Source organism: Sceloporus occidentalis, unplaced genomic scaffold (genome assembly GCF_023333645.1).
Source record: "Sceloporus occidentalis isolate IW3139 unplaced genomic scaffold, rSceOcc1.0.p SCAF_1, whole genome shotgun sequence".
NCBI lineage: Eukaryota > Metazoa > Chordata > Lepidosauria > Squamata > Phrynosomatidae > Sceloporus > Sceloporus occidentalis.
Genome location: NW_028316981.1, coordinates 233,045,766 through 233,066,834, shown reverse-complemented (window position 1 = coordinate 233,066,834; position 21,069 = coordinate 233,045,766). Strand labels below are relative to the sequence as shown.

At 39.8% G+C, this 21,069-nt stretch overlaps 1 protein-coding gene across 2 annotated transcripts in view; it reads left to right on the top strand.

The window, feature by feature from the left end:
- The window catches only part of RIC1 (RIC1 partner of RAB6A GEF complex), a 71,736-nt gene that overhangs the window by 18,567 nt on the left and 32,100 nt on the right, over positions 1-21,069 (top strand). The window contains exons 1-6 of one of the 2 annotated variants that reach the window (XM_089490008.1): positions 5,841-5,901; positions 6,406-6,513; positions 7,282-7,424; positions 7,938-8,071; positions 10,225-10,316; positions 15,936-16,024. In XM_089490008.1, coding sequence (XP_089346134.1) covers positions 6,419-6,513; positions 7,282-7,424; positions 7,938-8,071; positions 10,225-10,316; positions 15,936-16,024 — 553 coding nt within the window. In that variant the 5' untranslated portion in view covers positions 5,841-5,901; positions 6,406-6,418. Of the gene's footprint in view, positions 1-5,840; positions 5,902-6,405; positions 6,514-7,281; positions 7,425-7,937; positions 8,072-10,224; positions 10,317-15,935; positions 16,025-21,069 lie in introns of those variants that run through there. The other variant, XM_089489999.1, reaches the window with a different exon arrangement.

Genomic DNA, 21,069 nt, shown 5'->3' with positions numbered 1-21,069 from the left:
CTCCTCTGTCGCCACCTGGCTTTCCCCTCGGGAGAAAGCCAGGCAGCTGAGAAGCCATGAAGGACAAGCATTTGACTATCCTCTTGCTGCTTCTCCTCCATCCGGCCTTCTCAGGAGAAAGTCAAGCAGAGGAGGAGCCTTGTAGGGCAAGCATTCACCCGTCCTCCTCCTCTTCCTCCTCTGCCTGTCCTTCTCCTCAGGAGAAGGCCAAGTGGCGGAGGAGCCTTGCAGGGTGAGTGGTTCACCCTTCCTCCTCCTCCTCCTCCTCTGTATGCCCTCCTCAGGAGGAAGCTGAGTGGCAGGAGAGTCTTAAAGTTGTTCCTCATCCTCACGGGCTGCCCAAAATCCCCTGGGCCTTATGTGGTACAGGCCTGAACAAGAGAATTATAAATAATAAATCATAGTTATAATGATACCAACAGGGAACAACTGACTTAATGTCAACATTTAGCAATCTTACTTGAAATTAGTTACACTTTTGTCAGGTCAGGTATATTTACTGAAATATTTTTTCATCAGCCCTTTATTTAAGGATTTCAGAGCAGAGTAAAATTAATAATGCAATTTTAAAATAATCTGAAGAAAATTAAATAGGTTAAAAAAAATTCAGAAGTTGAAATACTCAGTCCATTAGACGGCATAACTATCAGTAATCTCATAAGGGCCCAAATGCTTTTGTAAGCAGCTGAGTTTTAATTTGGTGCTAAAACATGGCCAAGATTGTTACCACCTTGGTCTCCAAATGAGCGCATTCCACAACTAGAGCACTAAGGCAGATTTACTGCTTTCAGTGATGGCATAAATATCACCCCTTCCCCAGCAGATTTTAAGAGCTATATAGGGAGAGATATTTTCATAAATATCACTCCAAGTTGTTTAGCACCTTAAAAATTACCCAAGCACGTTGAATTATTAGCATAATTTGTAAGGTGTACCTATAATTTTGCTTTAAAGCTGAGCAAAATAAACACATGTCTTTTTAGTACTTAATGTCAAGGAGACTACTTGAAATTCTATTTTTTTTTTCTTTGTTGCTATTTTTTCATATCAGTCTTTGATAGTTAAATTTTTCCCTTTGAACAAAGGCCCAGTACAAACGGGCACTTTGTGGTGCCCTGGGGCCGATTTTAGGGCTCGGGACTACGGAGCATCTGCACGTTACGCTAGTACGTAACGGCGCCATCATTATGGTGGCTTCCTGTCTACACGATGGCCACCATCATGATGTAAGCGTGGTACAGCATCCGCATGCCACGCCACTGTGCGTCCGCCGCGTGCACCAAAAGAACCCACTTTTAGCAGGGGGGTTGGTGCAGAGGGAGGCCTGTGGCGGCCCTCAGGAGCAAAAACAGGCACCTCCAGCCCACCCTTTTGGGGCGGTCTGTCAAGCTCCAAAGTTTATTTAAATGGAACTTTATGGCTTCATATTATTCAATCACAGTCATATTCAAATGGGGGAGGGGGAGAGTGGGTCCAGTATTTTGCAATGCAACAGTGGCATGTAGTATAAACAGAAAGATATTACCTGCCCATCCTTCTGCCTGTGTCCTATCATTTTGAGAATGTGTTTTGTCTCTTGAATAAAGCTTTAAAACATCATTCTACTTGCTTCTTCTTAAGTATATATCTGCTTTTAAAAAAAGAATAAGAAAGATGGCAGAGTGCCAAAAGCTTGTGTTTCCATCTGTTCTATACAGAAGGAATGATATTGTTTTGTAGTCAAAAAGAGATTTGCAAAATCATTGCACAAAAGCAGTCATCTACTTCAGGGGTTCTTTGGTTTATCCTTTGGAAAGACCCTCAGACTTGATGGAGAAATTGTTTTTGTGTTGTATTATAAAACACTTCTTGGTGGAGGACTTAATGTTAGTCCTTAAAGGATTGCAGACTTGTTCAGATACACTGCTCTACTGAATTCATTGGAATAAAACTGGAGAATAAATAGCAATTGGTATTTAAGTGGGGCCAAGACTATAGGTGGCATTGCTCCAGCTGCTCAGTCTGTCTTCCATTTCACAGTGGAACTTGGCACACTATCAGTGTTGGCCTGAAGCCCGTATTCAGTGATGCTGTTCTCAAGTGCATGCATAGAAAGTATAGTTCAGTTTTCAGCTAAAATTATAGTGTGGTGATGGAAATGATTAAGTTGTAGTAAACAATACTGAATGAAACTTAACATTAGAAACCAGTTTTAAAAGTATAAAAATATGTAAGCAACTGGGCTGCAAACTTCCCATTTGGTGTCACCCTTATCTTAGACAAAAATTATTGTGTCTGGCATGTGAACAATACAATGGTCATTATCCTGTTAGTAATATGTATAAGTGCAGCTTATGTACACGTGCGTAAGCTTCTTTTTGGATGGGGAGCAGAGAGCTCTTCTGTTGTCCTTGCACTTCATCCAAAATGCCCTATGCTCATCAGATGCCAAGCTCCAAGAATGATTGCTACTGCATTGTCTTACCAGAAAGAAGAGGAAGGAGATGATTCAAAGCATGAAAATCCAGCTTGTCCAAGCTCCTTGGGGATGGAAATGTTGGATAACTCCATCTGAGAGTGTACTCTCCCTCCAACTGGACTGAGACAAGCTGCTTTTCAGTGGTCTGAACTTCCTCCCTACTTTCCTCACTGGTAAATACAGCAGCAAGGGGCTCTCCTGAGGCTTGGTGGCTGTTGAACAATGAGAGGATGTGAATATGCATGTCCTGAGCCATGCACACATGTAGGATCTCAGTCAATATGTATTCCAGTTTTTTAAATGAATATTATTTGGAGAATTTCTGAAGGGATGCAGATATACTGGAGAGAGACCTTTGCTTTTGTTGCATTTTTAATCCTTATTATGAATACCAGAAGATGATGCGCTCAGCTTCTTTGGAAATGTTTAAACACAGGTTGGGTAGACATCTCTCAGCAATGCTTGATTAATGGTTTCCTGCATTGATGGGGATGAGGTAGATGACCCTTGGTACCCCTTCCAGTTCTGCAGCTTCCGTGATTCTGTATTTATGTCTCAGACTTGCAATGGAATCACAGTTTCTATAGATGACAAAAATGTAGAACATTAGTGAGTTTTTTCTTTAATATACTATGTTCTTCTTCCTTTCTAGAAACAATGTAAAGACCATTCTCTTTACCTACCTTCCTTCCTTCCCCCTCTTTAAGAGAACTATAAGAAGTGACTGCAATGATGCAGAGTTCAGACAGAAGTATAGAAAGTGCTGATGTGGCAGCACAGATGAAGAATTCCTTCCTGTCTTTGTCACCAATATAATTGTAGTTTAAAGGTCAAAGTAATTGAAATACTGAAACAGGCTCACAAGGATTTGTGCTGCATCTAAACACTTAGAATTATGAACACCTTGCATATGCCACGTACCTCTCTTCCAATTGCTGGTGCTAAGGAAGGAGGAATAAAGATTGGGGGAATCACCTTTTTGAATGCTGGCATGACTCCTGCCTTCTCAGAAACTACAGAAAAAAGAGCTGCATCCAGACTGTGTTGGAAACCAGTGTCATGGTGCTGGTAATTTAAAGCACCATTAAGATTTCTAATTTGAGAATGTTTTTAAAATTTAGCCTGTGTTAGAAAGAAGGTGGAAATGGGTTTCAGGCTGGAGGAGGGATGGGTTAAATGAGTAAGTCAGAAAGAATGCTGGATATGGCTGCATCCAGGGGCTATTCGGCTCAGAAAGGGCTGCTTTGGTGATTTTGGTGACTCACTCCACTTAATTCATCCATGTTGATCCCAGAAGTAATCTTCCAGGTTTGGGTTCACCTTGTATCACTAGAGTACCTGTTTTTTAAAGCAAGATAATAGTTCTAGATCTCTATGTATGGCACCAAGACTGCATTTGTGACTCTGAATTTCTCATCGCTTAAGTTGGTGATGTAGAAATGAAAGCATTTATCTACTCATAATAGCTTTGTCCCAACCAAGCAGGACACTACTTGATAACTCCTAATAAGGAATGTTGGTCATCACATAATCTGTGCTTTGGACTGTCCTATTTTACTGTAAAGATAATCTTAGAATAATGAAACTAAGAGCCTAACTGTATATGACACAGACCTGCATTTCAAATGGGTACTTAACATCGCCTGTATTCCTCATGATGAGAAATCAGTTGCTTCTTGTGAATTTTGCCTCATTGAAGTAGTGAATCAGATTTTTTTGCAAGGAAGAGAAATCAACAGTTGGTTTAATCTTTTCTCTTGCTTTCCAGGCACTGGCATATTGCTGCCTAGAGTCAGAGCATGAGCAACCATCTTGCCTTCTTTGCTTACCATTTTTGCCCACCCCACTTTATTTATTTATTTATTTATTTATTTATTTATTTATTTATTTATTGGATTCATATCCCACCTGTCTCCAGGGTTGTTTCAGCACAAGAGGTTGTTCATGGAAGGCACAGCCACCTTATCTTACTTCCTCACCTTAATCCAATCACTAGGAATTAAAATGTTGGGAGATTTTGCCCATTGACCCAAATCCATCCTGTTGTGCCATCCAGAGAGACTGATAGCAACATCTCTTTTCAAGATGTTACTCCTTCCATATAATTAATCTTTTTTTTCCTTCTCAACAGCAAGGATGGATGAGTGCTGTTTGCTTCTGCCTGTCTCCTCTCATTGTTCTATCCCTTTGCGGTGGTCCAGCTATGTTGTCTTTTTATGTACATATTTTTTGCAGGGCATCAGGAAGGATTGGTCTTAGTAGGGCTATCGAGAGGCAGCAAAAGGAGACAGTGGCCTTTCATGAGGTGGCACAGAGAACAGGAAGTAAGCAGTGGCTGCTCCTGGAAGCAGCCATGGGTTTCTAGTTGAGCCCAGTGCCCCCACAAACAGAGCCTTGTAGATAGTAACCCAGAGAGTGAAAAAGAGCAGTTGATCAGCAGAGGTGGTGGTTCTCACTCTCTCCAGGCTCTGTCCTGCTTGTTGTAACTAGGAAGGAAGAGTAAGAGAAGGCAGGTGCAGCTGTGCTCCCACCCCACCCAAAAGTGGCAGTACCAAGAGGAGAGACAGAGTTCTGGGCAGGTTCTTCACTGGGAAGTCTCTTGTATTTTTCAGACTGTCCTGAAGGGACATGGAAAAGGGAAGAGGTTGCTGTTTACTGTTAAACCTGCATCTCTTTGGCCAGTCAGCCCAAAGTTAGCAGTATTAAGCACCATTTTCCAAATAGAATTATAAGTTGGAAGGGACCTCATGTGCCCAGAGGTCCAATGCCCTACTTAATGTAGGACCTTCAGCTAGAGCTTCCCAGCAGGTAGCTGTCCAGCTTCCTTTTGAAGACATCCAAAGAAGGAGACCCACCACCTCTCTAGGCAATTGGTTCCATTGCTGAACTGCTCCCACTGTCAAAAAGTTCCTTCCAATGTACAGTATTAATCTACCCTCCTGTGACTTAGACCTAGTTCTACCCACTGAGGCAGCGAAGAACAAATCTATGCCCTCTTCTTTGTGGCAGCCCTTGAGATATTTAAAGAATGCAATCCTGTCACCCCTCAGTCTTCTCTTCACCAAGCTGAACATGCCCAGCTTCTTCTACCTTTCCACATATGGTTGTTCTCCATAACTCTTAGCATCCTCATTGTCCTTTTCTAAAGCTGCTTCAATTTGTCTATATCATTCTTAAAATTAGATGTCTGGAACAGAGCACAGTACTCCAGATGGGGCCTGACCAGCACAGAATACAGTGGGACTGTTACTTGTCTTTACTTGGAAACTATGGTTCTATTAATGCGAGCTAAGATAGCATTTGTCTTCTTTGTTGCAGCATCACACTGCTGTCTCATATTCAACTTATGATCAACATACTGTATATACTCATGTATAAGTCTAGAAACTTTATAGTCAAAAAACTGACCCCAAAAACCTGAGTCAGCTTATCCACGGATCAATGTAAGTATTATACGTTAACTCTTATTAAAAAAAGAACCATGCCCTGGTGAAAAGCAAGAGCAGGGTCTGTCCTGGAAGCACTGAGCCTCTCCCTCACTCTATTCTTTCATTCATCCAAACTTTAGGATGAGCACAAATAGTTGTGCCTGCTGGAATTTTGAAAGTTATTTGGCACTGTTTTCCTTGCTTCATCCTTTAGATCCTTTGTCACATGCCCCTGAGTTTTATTCTCAACTTATACATGAGTCATGTCAAAATCCATAATTTTTGCCCTAAAACCTACCCTCAAATTATACATGAGGTTGACTTATAGTTGAGTATATACAATATGTTTAATCTGATGTGTTGAGCCTTAAACTAGTGTTACCTTGAATATTATCATATCACTTCTCTTCAGCTTAGAATTTGTTGTTCTAATTCAAGAACATATTAAAGTAGTTGGGTAATGTTTAGCCCTGAAGCGTGTTTTTTTTAAGTTTAGTGTTTTGGATTTTGTTTCTAAAGAGGAAGCCTCCATATGAAGGGAACACCACACTATAAGGAAGAACAGTGTGCTCCTTTATTAAATCTAGAGAAGAAGCAAGTATTGGATTTGCAAGCATCTATAACCAGGTATAGTGAATCATAATTTATTCCTTGTATTTGTCTTTTTATTTATGACCTGTCACCCACTGCTGGGATCCAAGGTGGCTCACAACATAGTTAAAAAGAGAAGCAACTAAAAGCAGGATAAAGTTATAAAATCAAACATATCATCACAGTAAAACAACAACCAAATTAAAAACAATTTAAATTATTAAACAGTTTAGTAATAGTCCATTATAAAAGCTCCTTCCTTGGCTGCCAGCCAACTGCCAAAAGCCTACTTGAATGAAAACATGTGGTTGCTGGCTAAAGTCCAGCAAGGAGGGGCCCATCCTACATTTCGTGGAAGCAGCATCTGACAGGGTCCTCTCTCATGCGGCAAATCTGTGCATTTGCTTTCAGCACCAATACACAATACATGATAGCAAATAAGGAAATAGCTGACACAACGCAACCCTTGAGTCACTAAGAACGTGGAGTACTGCTATAAAATTAAATGGGAACAAGGGAGCCTGCCTTACATCAAACAGTACTATTTGAAAATTGGAAAACTGCAGTTAAATTTTTTCTAGGGCTTCTGTGAACAGAACAGAGATAAGACATGTTTCACTGATTTCTCCCACTTTTCTCCCTCTAGGAGAAAAGAAGAATCCCCTGGATTGCATTTTGAGGTGGGGAGGGGGGCGGGGAGGTACAGGGTGAAGGGACTAAAAATGTAGTGTGGCTGGATTTTGCATAAATTGACTTCTCTTTTTTTGCCTTTAGCATTTAGTGAGTAGTGTGACTTTTTTGCAGTTTACAGTCCATGCTGGAGGATCTCCTTGTTGCTACTGCTGATGGTCTTCTCCATCTTATTCACTGGGATGGAATGACAAATGGAAGAAAAGCCATAAACCTCTGTACAGTACCATTTTCTGTGGATCTTCATTCTTCTAGAGGTATTTCTTTATTGTATATAAGGGCAGCAGGGTGTGCTGAATTCAGGATGTTTTTCTATACATGTGGATAATTCCACTTGTATAACTATATATACTCAAATGTAAGTCAATCTCATGTATAAGTCGAGGGCAAGCTTTGGGGCCAAAATTACGGATTTTGCTATACCCCATGGATAAGTCAAGGGTGATATATATAGCAAAGGATCTCGAGGATGAAGCAAAGCAAAACAATGCCAGAGAGCTTACAAAATTCCAGCAGTCAGTCAGTGGTCAGTGCTTCCAGGACAGATTATATACTCTTTCTTTTCACCGGGGGATGATTCCTTCTTTTAAATAAGAGTTAAGATATAGTACTTACTTTGACCTATGGATAGGTCAACTCAGGTTTTTTGAGTCAATTTTTTGACCTGCATTTCTAGTAGTATATACAGTATTTATTTGGGTGGAAATAGAAAGGAGAGTAGTCAGAAAATGTGCAGTAGTAGCTTTTAATAATTGACCCCTTTATTACAGGTTCATTTTTAGGATTTGAAGATGTGCACATTAGAGACATGGAGTACTGTGCTACTCTTGATGGGTTTGCTGTTGTATTTAATGATGGAAGAGTTGGTTTTATTACACCAATGTCAAGTGGTTTCACAGCAGAGGTATGATTTCCTAGTGCTCCCTCAGTTGTTTGTTTGCATTTTCCAGACTGATTTAACATCTCCTTCCATTTTGTTTGTTTTTGTAGACAGTCAAAGGGCTTTGACTGAGAAATGGTGATATCGCATACACTTAAACTTGCTTAGGAATGACAGGAATATTTTAGGAATATATCTCTGACAAAATTAGTTTCTTCCCACTTCATTGCTCTGAGTTCTGTGTGTTTTTTCCCCCTGCCATATCACTGAAAATAATAAAAGAAAATATTTATCCAAATAAAATGCTACATACGTAAAATGTTTTCTGAGCATGATTAAGGTTATACTCTTCCTATAAGGTTAGTTTCTCTCACTTCATTGCTCTGAGTTCTGTAAGTTTAATCTCCACACCATATCACTGAAAATAACCAGAGAAAATATTTTCCCATAAAAAATGCTACATATGTAAAATGTTTTCTGATGTACAATTAAGGTTATACTGTTCGTATAACATTTCCTAGAATTTTAATTTCATTTTGCTCTGTCTGCAAAAATTTGATTATATTTTTCATTCATAGCTTGCACTTAGTCGAGTATTCTGTATGTGTGAGTGTGTGTGTGTGTGTGCTTTCAAGTAGCTGGCTGACTTATGGAGACCCCATGAATTTCATAGGGTTTACTTAGGCAAGGAGTATTCAGAGGTGGTTTTTCCAGTTCCTCCCTTTCAAATATAGCCTACAGCACCTGGTATTTGTTGGCAGTCTCCCATTCAACCACGTCTGACCTTGCCTATGGTATACATATTGCACTTTAAAAGAATTATTCCTTTTAACAGTACAGTGGACCCTTGTTGTACCTTGGGGTTTGGTTCTAAGATCCCCTGTGGATAACAAAATCCATAGATCCTCAAGTCCCATTAAATATAATGACATAGGAAAATGGTGTCCCTTATAAAAAATGGAAAATCAAGGTTTGATATTTGAAATTTATACTTTTTAAAACATTTTCAAACCATGGATGGTTGAATCCATGTATAAAAAATCTGTGTATAAAAAGGGTTGACTGTATATGAATCTAACAATTGAATTGTAAACTTCTTTGCATTTTGTTTTGGTTGTTATGCTCTGTGGACTGTTTTGTTTTAGTGTAGCTTAGAGAGTTACTCTAACGTTATTTCTTCCCCAGCTGCATTTTAAAATTCAAATATGGAACCTCAGCTACTAGATTTTTCTCAGTTCCAGGAAAAAAAATCTGAAAATACTTAAATCCTGTTAATATACTACAGCTATCTTAAATGTATATAGTTTTCTCTTTGGAAGAATTTGTAATTTATAAAACACGGGTCCCGGTAATATGTAGCTTGTGGGATGAGCTGGATTCATATTCAGGCAGAAATCATGGACTGGGTGGCTCCTGGACTTTAGAAATGTTGTCTGCCCTGAAATAATAGAACTCTAAATAAATAAAGTATTAGATCTTTTTCTTGACATCTTTTTCTCATCTATGAGGCAGACAGAAGTGGACATCCCTGCAGTTTTCTGGGATCTCCATTCCCCTACACCACACAATCTAACCCAGTGGTTCTCAAGCTTCCTAATGCCACAACCCTTTAATATAGTTCCTTGTGTTGTGGTGACCCCCAACCGATGGTCTCAGTTCCTAAGACCATTGGAAATATCTGCTTTCTGATGGTCTTAGGCGACCTCTGTGAAAGGGTTATTCGACCCCAAAAGGGGTCACAACCCACAGGTTGAGAACCACTGATCTAACCTCTTCCAGTGAGATCCCTTAATCCTCTGTGTATCATTTGGGAGGGGGCAGTTGGAGGGGTTGTCATGAAGAGAAGGAAATACAATTTTGTCAGCTCTATTGCTTATGGCTATATCTGAATCCAGCCCAGTATATATAATATAGATGTTTGCTCAAATGTAGAAAGAAGTAACTAACTAATTATACATGGAATAGGATTTCTTGTGTCCCAGCTTTGGGGAAAGGTGGGTATGTTAGGATAGGTTTTCAGTTTGCAGGATTTGTTTTGAAAAAACCTTGCATGTTGCACTCTTGGTGTTTTTCACTTTCAGTGGAAATACACACCATGCATGGCTTCCAGTTGTTGCATAGTGTGTTCAAAATTGGGGGGAAATGCTATAAATAAAATCCTTTGTAATATTTTGCAGCAGCTCCATGGTGTTTGGGCACAAGATGTTTTGGATGGAACCTGTGTGGCTGTAAACAATAAATACAGATTAATGGCATTTGGATGTGCAAAGTAAGTTCTATGTCTTAGAATCGGGATGTGTTTCTACTTAGTATTACATCTTTGCTTCAGTCTATATTGAAAGTTCCTGAATGCCTGCTTATGAGTTCTCCTGTAGGACAATACCATACTATTCTTTAGATAGAGAAAAATTCCCTGTCTTGGAGAAAGTGTCTCTTGGGATACCATTATTCACGAAGAAGTATCTTGCAAATCATACAGAGGATTGGGAACAAACTATGCCAGTGATGATGAACCTTTTACACACTGAGTGCCCAAACTGCAACCCAGACCCCACTTATTTATTGAAAAGTGCCACATCCCTCTGGGTTTCTAGTAAGAAACTTTGGTAAACGCTGTGCTAGGGCGACAACATGTGTGCCCACAGAGAGGGCTCTGAGTGCCACCTCTGGCACGCGTGCCATAGGTTCGCCATCACTGAACTATGCTATCAAATTTTTACATCTGGTATTCTGGCCACTATGATAAAGTATTCTCTTAAATTCTCTTATATTGTAAGTGTATGAAAGAGTATTTTTAGTCCTGGCAAGATTTTTTTTAGTTCAACAGTGTTCTGCATTTATTAGAGTACTCTGATGTGGTTGTGTTTTAGAGAACATTTCAAGTGTTTGCCTTGAAGTATCTTTTGTCCTGAATTGTCTGAGACTGCCTTTTTTGGTTCTGAGACATCATATCTTTCTTTCTCTGTGCTATTCTTCTCCATTCAAACCTGAGAGAAAGCCATCATTACAGTGCATTTATTACTGCCCAGATCTCACATTGTGAGAGATGATACAGAAAAAGAATCAGACCACACCAACCTCTGCCATTTTTGATAGCTTTTTCATGTGAAAAACAAGTGTTTATCATGCTAGTCAGCTGTTTCAGGTTGTTCTGTTCTAAAACTATTTCCATTTGTACTCATTAAACCATAATAACACTGTTACAGCATGCTATCATAACATTATTACACTATTTTGCCAAAAATGTTTGTTTGTTTTTTAAAAAAGGAAAACAGTGGTGGCAACATTGGTGTATGCTTACACAGGAAAGCAGTGGAGAAACCTAAAAATAGGGGGGGGGGGAATCTGAAAAAGATTTCAAGAGTGTAGAGTGCAGAAAACACAGCTATTGTCTAGCAATACTGCTACTTATGAAAATAGTCTGAGGATTCCCCAAGAGAGGAATAACTAGACCACACTTACATTGCACCCACTAATCTGTTGTTCTCACAATGAAGTAGAATGAGACATCCGCACTCTAATTGGCTAATGAATCATAGTGGGGAAAGGAATTATTGCCAAATTATTTTCAGCATGAAAATCACATTCCTAACTGGGAGAAACACAGCATTTGTGTGATAAGAAAGATAACTATTGCCCCCCCCCCCCCCCCGAAAAGAAAAGAAACAATGGATGACAAAATGCTTCAGGCAGTTAAATAAAGACAAGACAAAAGAATAGGGTGACAGGAACACTATGAGAACCATGAATGTTACTATCCAAAGATTAGTGAGAAAGGACAAAGAAAATTACTACAATAAGCAATCCAGAGATATAGAAGCCAACAAGAGAAAAGGAAGAACGAGGCCTCTTCCACAAGGTCTGGGAATTCAAAGAAATTTAAAGCAAGGGTGGGGATGCTGTACGATCAAAAGAGGAACATAATACATGACCATGATGATTTTTTAAAAAAAAGAAACAATACACAGAAGAGTTATTTTAAAAATGTGAAATGATGAATGACACATGAGAAGAAGAAACCTATGAAGATAAACCCCAAATTTTAGAAAGTGAAAACTACACTCAAAACAGTTGAGAAAAATAAATCACCAGGAAGAGATGACATACCAGTAGAATTGCAACAAGTCACAGAGGCAGAATCAATCTCAGTTCTAACTGAAATCTTCCAACAAATAGGGAAAACAAAGCAATAGCCCAAAGGATTGGAGGTGATCCATATACATTCCTATACACAAAAAGGAGTCTTTTTGCAGTCACTGTAATTTTCTATGCAGGCAAAGTCATACTCAAAATTCTGCAGCAAAGACTATACATGGAGTGAGAAACCGCTGAGGTGCAAGCTGGATTGAGGAAAAGAAGAGGCACTAAGGATCACATAGCAAACATGATGGCTAATGAAGTGCACCAGAGAATTCTAGAAGAAAATCTACATATTGACTAAAGCAAAGCATTTGTTGTCATAGATAATGAAAAGCTATGGGATGCTCTCAAAGAAATGGGAGTGCCACTACACTTGATTGTATTGCTCCATAACCTGTAACTCAAGACAAGAGGTCACCATCAGAACTGAATATGGAGAAACAGAATGTTTCCCAGTTGGGGTCAGGCAAGGCTGCATACTATCACCCTGTTTAGTCAACCTGTATGCAGAAAATATTGCATGCAGAACAGGCTTAGACTCAGAGGCCATAATACTACTAGCAGAAATAACAAAGACCTGGATCAATTACTGAAGAAGGACAAGGAAGAAAGTGCCAAGGTAGAATCATAGAATCGTAGAGTTGGAAGAGACCACTATGGCCATCCAGTCCAACCCCTTGCCATGCAGGAAATCCATATCAAAGCATCCCTGACAGATGGCCATCCAGCCTCTGTTTAAAGACCTCCAAGGAAGGAGACTCTATCACCCTCCGAGGAAGTGCATTCCACTGTCGAACAGCCCTTACTGTCAGGAAGTTCCTCCTAATGTTCAGGTGGAATCTCTTTTCCTGTAGCTTGCATCCATTGTTCCGGGTCCTGTTCTCTGGAGCAGCAGAAAACAAGCTTGCTCCCTCCTCAATATGACATCCTTTCAAATATTTAAACAGGGCTATCATATCACCTCTTAACCTTCTTTTCTCCAGGCTAAACATCCCCAGCTCCCTAAGTCGTTCCTCATAGGGCATGGTAGGCTTACTATTGTATGACTTACTGAAAATAATGACCACTGAAGACCTACAAGATAATAAGAGCATCAAAAGAGTCAAAGAGTCCCCATGCCTTGAATCAAATATTGATCAGAACAGCAACTGCAGCCAAGAAATAAGAAGACTAGGATTGGGAAGGGCAGCTGTGAAAGAATTGGACAAGATAATAAAATGTAAAGACATAACAGTAAAGTGAGGATTGTCCAAGCCATTGTATACCCCATCACCATGTACAGATATGAGAGCTGGACATTTAAAAAAGCCGACAGTAAAAAACCTAACTCACTTGAGGTTTGATGCCGGAGGTGAGTGCTGAGGATATTATGGATGGCCAAGAAGACAAAAAATGAGTTCTAGAATAGATCAAGCTTGAACTGACCCGGAAGCCAAGCTGACTAAATTGAGCATGCTGTACTTTGGCCACATCATGCAAAAAAAGGAATCATTAGAAAAGGCAATGATGCTAGCAAAAATGGAAGGTAATAGAAAGAAATGTAAGTATTCCCTAGAGGAATAGGCAAGAGTTGAAGAGGGGAAATCAAATGCGTTACACTCCGCTTCGCTTGATCTGTAAATTTTGAGAATGCCAGAGGGAAAACACCTGTATTAAGCTTTTAAGGATTTTTTTTATTAGCTTTCAGTCTGACTAGCATACATTTTGACAGGTCAGTATAAATTGGTGATTTGTGTCTTCAGTCAAAGTAGTTACATTTTAATTCATAATTCTCACTTGACTATTTTTTTCAACTTAATAAAACATCAAAATGTTTTTAGATCTTGTTCTGGCTTTATTTGTAGAATAAAAAAACAACCATGTCTTCCAAGTCAAAGAACGCTAGTTTAATTAAGCCAATTGCAGGAGAAATTGGTTATACATACATTCTTTAGATGGAAGCTCATGGTTACTTTTATACACACACACACACACACACACAGAGAGAGAGAGAGAGAGAGAGAGAGAGAGAGAGAGAGTGAATTCTGAGTTATAGAATCTACTGACCTACACCCTTGTTGTCCATGGTCTTTTTGTCCTTAGTACTTTAGTTTCTAATTAATTTAGGCTTACAGCAGTCCAGATTTACAACTGAAGCTAGGTTTAAGGAACTGGGAGCAAACTGACATTTTATGGTAATTAGCAAATTTTCCTTTTTTTCATTGGTTCAGTTTCAATGTTGTGAGACTGTCGTTCAGTGTCTAACATCATTTTGAGAACATGCTTATGGCAAGATATGACTTTCAGTTGCAGATTGCATTATCTTTTCAGTCTAGCACTCATCCCAGCTTTGAGACTAATATGTGTTTTGCTTTACTATTGGGTTGGTTATCTGTGCTGGAAACAAGATAGAGGAATGTATTCATACTGCTGGATTGCTTCATGGCTTTTCATGCCTATTGATTATATGATCCACCTGGATCATTTTGGTGGTAGATTGCTTGGCACAGTTTTAGATGCCAGCCACAAATGCTGGTGAAACGTCAGGAAGAAACTCTTCTAGAACATGACCACATAGCCTGAAAAGCCCACAAAAAAAACTATGGATGCCAGCCATGAAAACCTTCGACTTCACACTTTTAAGAAATCGTTTTTTTCCCTTGGAAGTCCTATTCAGGAATCTTGTCTACTGTCTTGGAATACTTCTGCTCATCTTCAGCTAGTATCCCAATTCTGCCAATTCCTAGAAGAGTTAGATCAGGTCTTGGTCATATATATTTTAGTATACAAGGAGTTGCTTCTAAACACTGTAAAGGTCCTTTTAACTAGTGAAGAATACTGCATTAGGATTTTAACCTGCGTCAAGTTTGGGAATCATCAGTCTCTTTTGTTGCACCAGCTGTATTGGTTGCTAGTCTGTTTTAAGGCTCAGTTCAGGATGTTGGTGGTTTTTAAATCACTAAATGATTTTAAGGCTAAAATATCTAAAGGATCCTCCCCACACGTCTGCTTGCTCTAAGATATAAATCCTGTGCATGTAGTGGTGGCTCATGAGAGGACTTTTCCCACTGTGGAACCCAGTATGTAGAATAAAATATTCTGTTTTGATAATGTTTTGTTGTTGCTGAAGGACCCTCTGTTTCCCACATCTAAGATCCAAAACATACTGCAGAAATAATCCGCTTTGAGACAGCTTTAATTGTCTTGACTCAGTTCTAGGGAATCTTGGCAATTGTAGTTCTGACAGAGAAGGCTAAATGCCTCACAAAACTACAGTTCCCAAGAATTCCCTAGCACTGAGCCAGGGAAGTTAAAGCGGTCTCAGTTGGATTATTTCTGCAGTGTGTTTTGGACCTAAGCTATTAGTTCTGCCTTCTTGGGGTATATCAGATTTAATCGGTTGCTTTTTGATGTTTTAGGGATGGTTTTTAATTTATTTCAGTGATGCCTATGTGTCTTTTGGTCTTGTTAAGCCAGTTAGGGCACCTGCATGTTGGAAGGAGAAGGTGCGATAGAAACAAATAAATGCATAAACAAGCAAGCTAGCTTAACAACTTTATTGTATGCTTATTTATTTATCAGTAAGGTTCAGTTGAGTGCAGTAGGGCCTAACCCCTGTTTTTTTAAAAACAGTATTACATTTTCTTTTATTCTATCAAATGTATTTTTTGCCCATGAACTAATTTTATAACATAGAATTTGAATTTTGTCTGTTTTTAGCTTGGAAACTACAAAATTCTAAGTGTTAACAAACTGTATTCTTTTGCAGTGGTTCAGTGCAAGTTTATACAATAGATAGTTCTACAGGCGCCATGCAGCTGTCTCATAAACTGGAGCTAACACCCAAACAATATCCTGGTAAGCCCAGTCACATGAAAACTGATGTGGAGTTATAGATTTCTTTCTGGATTTAGCTCATTCTAATTTGAAATTAATGATCTGGCAAATAAATCAGGTGATAATGCGAGTTGTCCTAAATAATACACCACCTATTCAGTAATGTTGATAGATCTCATCATGTATGTTTCATGTTGCTGCATGTGTAGACACTGTGTTTTTTCCTCCCCCCTTTAATTGTTACAGCCTGTGTATGGATAATAGATAATGTTTTAAATATTAATGTTTCAGCACTTTAAAGATTATTACAAGATTTTAAAAAAGAAACAAAATGAGTCATGTTTATTTAAAATATTGCCCTTCATTGCTTGTTGTTGTTTGCCTTCTGGTTGTTTTGGTTTATGGTGACCATAAGACGAACCTATAACGGGATTTCCTCAGTAAGATTTGACTTTTTTTGAGGCTGTGAGAGTATGATTTGCCCAAGGCCACACAGGTTTCCATGGCCAAACAGGAATTTGAACCCTGATCCCAGTAATAGTCGTCTGCTGAAACCACTATCATGCTGGCTCACCCTTCATCTATAGCAGTGGTGGTGAACCTTTTCGGGGCCACATGCCCCAACTAAAAGTTTTTCTGGCACTGGGGGCTACCTGGTGCCGGGGGTGGGACATCTGCCCTCTGAGGGAGGGACTTCTCACTCTTTTCCTGGCCCCCAGCTGTCTCCGAAGAGGCAACCCTATTACTGGGTCATAAAAAGCGACCTTATCACTGCGTTCTCTTGGCAAGATTTGCTTAGACGGGATTTGCCTTTGCCTACCTCAGAGGCAGGAAGAATGAGGCCTCCCCAAGGTCACCCAGCGGGGCTTCCATGGCTGAGTGGGTATTTGAACCCTGGTCTCTGGAGTCATAGTCCAATGGTCAAACCATTACCCCACATTGGCTCTCACTAGGATATTTAGAGGACCAACAGCCAAGTATGGAAACAGTGTCAATTACAATATTCAGACATTCTAATTATATCTCTTGAATACTATGTCTTGCTTTAGGACTGAAATGGGCTAATTCTGAAGTCAGTTGAATATGTTTATGGATGTATGTATGTGTGTATGACACAGCAACTGACCAGCAGTAGTAGTGAATAATCAGCCATCTCATTGCTCCTGTGTTGACTGTAATATAACTGAAACAGTAGTGGACAAAAAACTGTGTCATTGCTACCATACTAACAGTAATATAAGTGAAACAGCTACTGAGCAGCAGTAATAGAGAGTGACACTAGCAGAGGTTCTCTGGGTGACAATGGCGCAGTGGTGCCACTTGTTAGTATTAGACAGCAGGAAGCTTGGTAAACTCCTTTTTGAAAACCTTTTACTGTGGAAACTCTATGATGAGACAGTCCAACATGAAACAAGTAATAGTGCCAGGATGTACTCAATGAGCTAATGGCTTAGAGTAAAGTACAAATGTGAGTAGTAATGGAGTTAGCTGAGACTGAAAGGACATTCACCTTCTGATGTGTTCAGAGGCAAAAGGCAAGTCTGAAGCTGCTCAAGACATATGCTAGGAACCTGGAACGTGAGAAGTATGAATTGGAATCTAGACATAGTAACACAAGAAATAGAAGATATAACATGACAATACTTGAGGAGAGCGAGCTAAAATGAACAGGAACGGAATGTTTTTAATTTGCTATTTCTGGAAGCTGCTGTCAGCCCTACTCTGAGAGAAAGGGTGCACATAATGAAGAAGATACATTTTGAGTCAGATAATTGCACAGCGTTTTACATTTATCCAGTACTGCCATAAAACTCTAGAAACATTCTGATCCAGTATGTTTCAGAATTTACTGACAATGTAAGAAATAGATTTTCACTATTAAGTATCATCGATCGAGAACCTGAAGAACAATGAGCAGAAGCCAAGGACATAATCAAGGAAGAATGTAGAAACAATGGATGATAGATGAGACACTACATATAGTAAAGGAAAGAAGCAAAAGTACATGAAGATAGAAACAAAACTAGAACCATGCACACAGTTGTGCAGTGTCTAGTGCAAAAGGATAAAAAGGACTATTATAATGATCAATGCAGAGAAATAGGAGACAATAACAAAAAAGCAAGAACAAGAGACCTCTTTCACAAAATCCAGGAACTCAAAGGGAAGTTCAAACCAAGGGTCAGAATGTTTGATGACAAGAAAAAGAGCATAATACAAGATCAAGAAGAAATAAAAAGATGCAATACCCAGAAGATTTAAATAAAAGAGATGGGAAAATAAACGACATATAGAGTGAAAAACAGTATGCAGATGAACCCCAAATTCTATAAACTGAAGTGGAAGAGGCATTAAGGGAGACTGGGAAAAATAAATCATCAGGAACAGATGATATTCCAACAGAAGTGTTATAATGCACACAAACAGGAGCAACTCTAGTGCTAACCAATATATGCCAATAAATATGGAAAACAAAACTGTGGACTCCAATGCAGTCCTCCTTGTCATCCTCTTTCTCCTCCTCCTCTTTGTAGTCACTCCTGCTGCCCAAGAAGAACAGCTTCTGCCAATGGAGGTGGTTGCCTGCAGGACTGGAAGTGGCTATGCTTCCTCCAGCAGAAGCTGCTCTTCTTGGGCAGTGGGAGCGATTGCAAGCAAGAGGAGGAGGAAAGTGGCCACGGCAGCACCTGTAACAACACTGGGTAGGACTTGGCTTTCTAGAAGGAGGACTCCCCATTCTTGTTCAGCTGCACCCTGGCCCGGTTGGAGCCCCTCAGCCATCCGGGGGGGAGGGAACGATGAGCTGGGACACCCCCCCCCGCTGCCGCCGTTGCCGCCACCACCCAAACTCCTGGAGGCAGAAGAGGCCAATTTCTGGGAAGAGGAGGACTTTGGCTCTTTGTCTCCTGTAAAATCCCCTGGCACCTGCTTCATGAAGTCACATTGTCCCTAATGGCAGTGTGGCCATGTTCACATGCCACCATTAGGGACAACAGAACTTGAACATATGCCGATTTTTGTGTCTGCGGGGTGTGTGTGTGTGGAATAGATTCCCTGTGGATACTGAGGTCCCACTGTACATCTGAGCACTAAAGTCAGAATCGTCTAAGCCATTGTATTCCCCATTCTCACATCATGTACAGATGTAAGAGCTGGACAGTAAGAATAGCAGACAGAAAGAAAATCCACTCTTTTGAGATGTGCTGGAGAAGAGTGCTGAGGATACCATGGACAGCCAAAAAGACAAACAAATGGGTCCTTGGACAGATCCAGCCTGAAATCTCCTTGGAAGCCAAGATGATCAAATTGAGGTTGTCATACTTTGGCCACATTGTTAGAAGGCATGGATCTCTAGAAAAGATAACAACACTAGGAAAGATAGAGGGTAGTAGAAAGAGGGGAAGACTGCATGCCAGATGAATGGACTTAAATCAGGGAGGCCATGGAAATTTATTTATTTTATTTATTTGTCTAATTTGTATGCCTCCTTTCTCCCCGGAGGGACCCAATGAATGAATGAATTTGCAGGAACTAAACAGAGCAGTGTAGGATAGGGGACATTGGAGCTGTCTAATCCATTGGGTTACCATGAGTTGGGATTGATTTGAGGGCAATTAACAACAAATGCTTTAGTAATTTACTCTTACTATTTATATTTATTTAGATATACATATTGATTTTTTTTTTGTCCTAAAAATATACATGAAGTAAGTGACTTGTTACCAGGAGGGGGAAAATTGTACCCAACACTGCTGTTTTTAGATCAGGTGTATCATGCAAGTCTCTTTATGCTGTCCAGGACAGTGTGCTGACTAAGAGTTGATTACATAAATCAAAGATAACCAGAGGGCAGCTATAAACTGTTCGTGCTGTTCCAAGTGCCTTTACTAACCTGAAAGGAATTGAGGCAGGGATCCAGCAAGCCTCTAGAACTGAGCCGAGAGCCTGCTGTTATCCAGTAGTAAGGTTTGTTGTTTCTTTTGAACTACTGACCCATGTGCCATATTACACACTGCTTAAAAAATAATAATTTCAAAATTTGGAACCAGGGAGGGGCTGCAGTGCAAGAAATAAGCCCCATAGGACCCATCCAATACTGTATAGCTTTCCTCTACATTATTTCTCTTTTATGTAGACACATAGCCTTCAAAAAATTTCCATCATATTCTATTTATTTGGTGTAAGGAATGTTTGAGAACCTTTGTGTCACCATTGTTTGAGCATACGATTAGGACTCTGGAGATTGGGATTTGATTCCCTGCTGGGCCATGAAAATCTCCTGGGTGATCTTGGGTGAGTCACATACTCTCAGCTTCCGAAAACCCTGTTTGCCTTAGAGTAGCTACAAGTTGGAAATGACTTGAAGACACAATAACAACAAAGGAATGTTTAAGCAAAATGTAGAGTTTTACAAATTCAGAATTGTAGTATGATAGCTATGCATATACTGCTCCCTTTTGGTGTTTAGCTACCACAGCTAGGCTATTGATGTATAATATCAGATACACCAAACTTTTTAATACCTGTACATCTTACACAATGGAGTTCAGTACAGTTGGAGGAGGGAAACTTTCTTGCATCCCTTGCTTAAGCATGTTCATGGGCATGCATGTACAGGCTGCAGGAGGACCATTTGTCAAGGCAAAGGATACCTATGCCTGACACCCTGCCATTCAGCTCAAAGAAGTTATGCATGCTTTAGAACTTGAATCATTTTGCTAAAGGCAAGAAAGAGAACATGATGAGGATATGAGACACATGTCTGTCCCATTTATCCTGCTGACTCCTGATGTTGCCTGTGTGCAGCTGTGCCCATGGGGCAGGGGCAAGATTGTTGAACTTATGAAACTCTTCCATTTACACCTTCAGCAGATTACATTGTCCCCCTTGTTTAGAAATTATTTATATGGAAATAGTGCCCTTCTTGGGGATGCTTTAGCTGGAGACCCTGCATTGAGCAGGAGGTTGGACCCTATCGCCAATAAAGCCCTTTCCAACTTGCTGAGAGTCTTTGGTCAAAGAACCAGTGCTAGCTTTTTGGTTGTTGATATTTCTTTTGCTTTTTA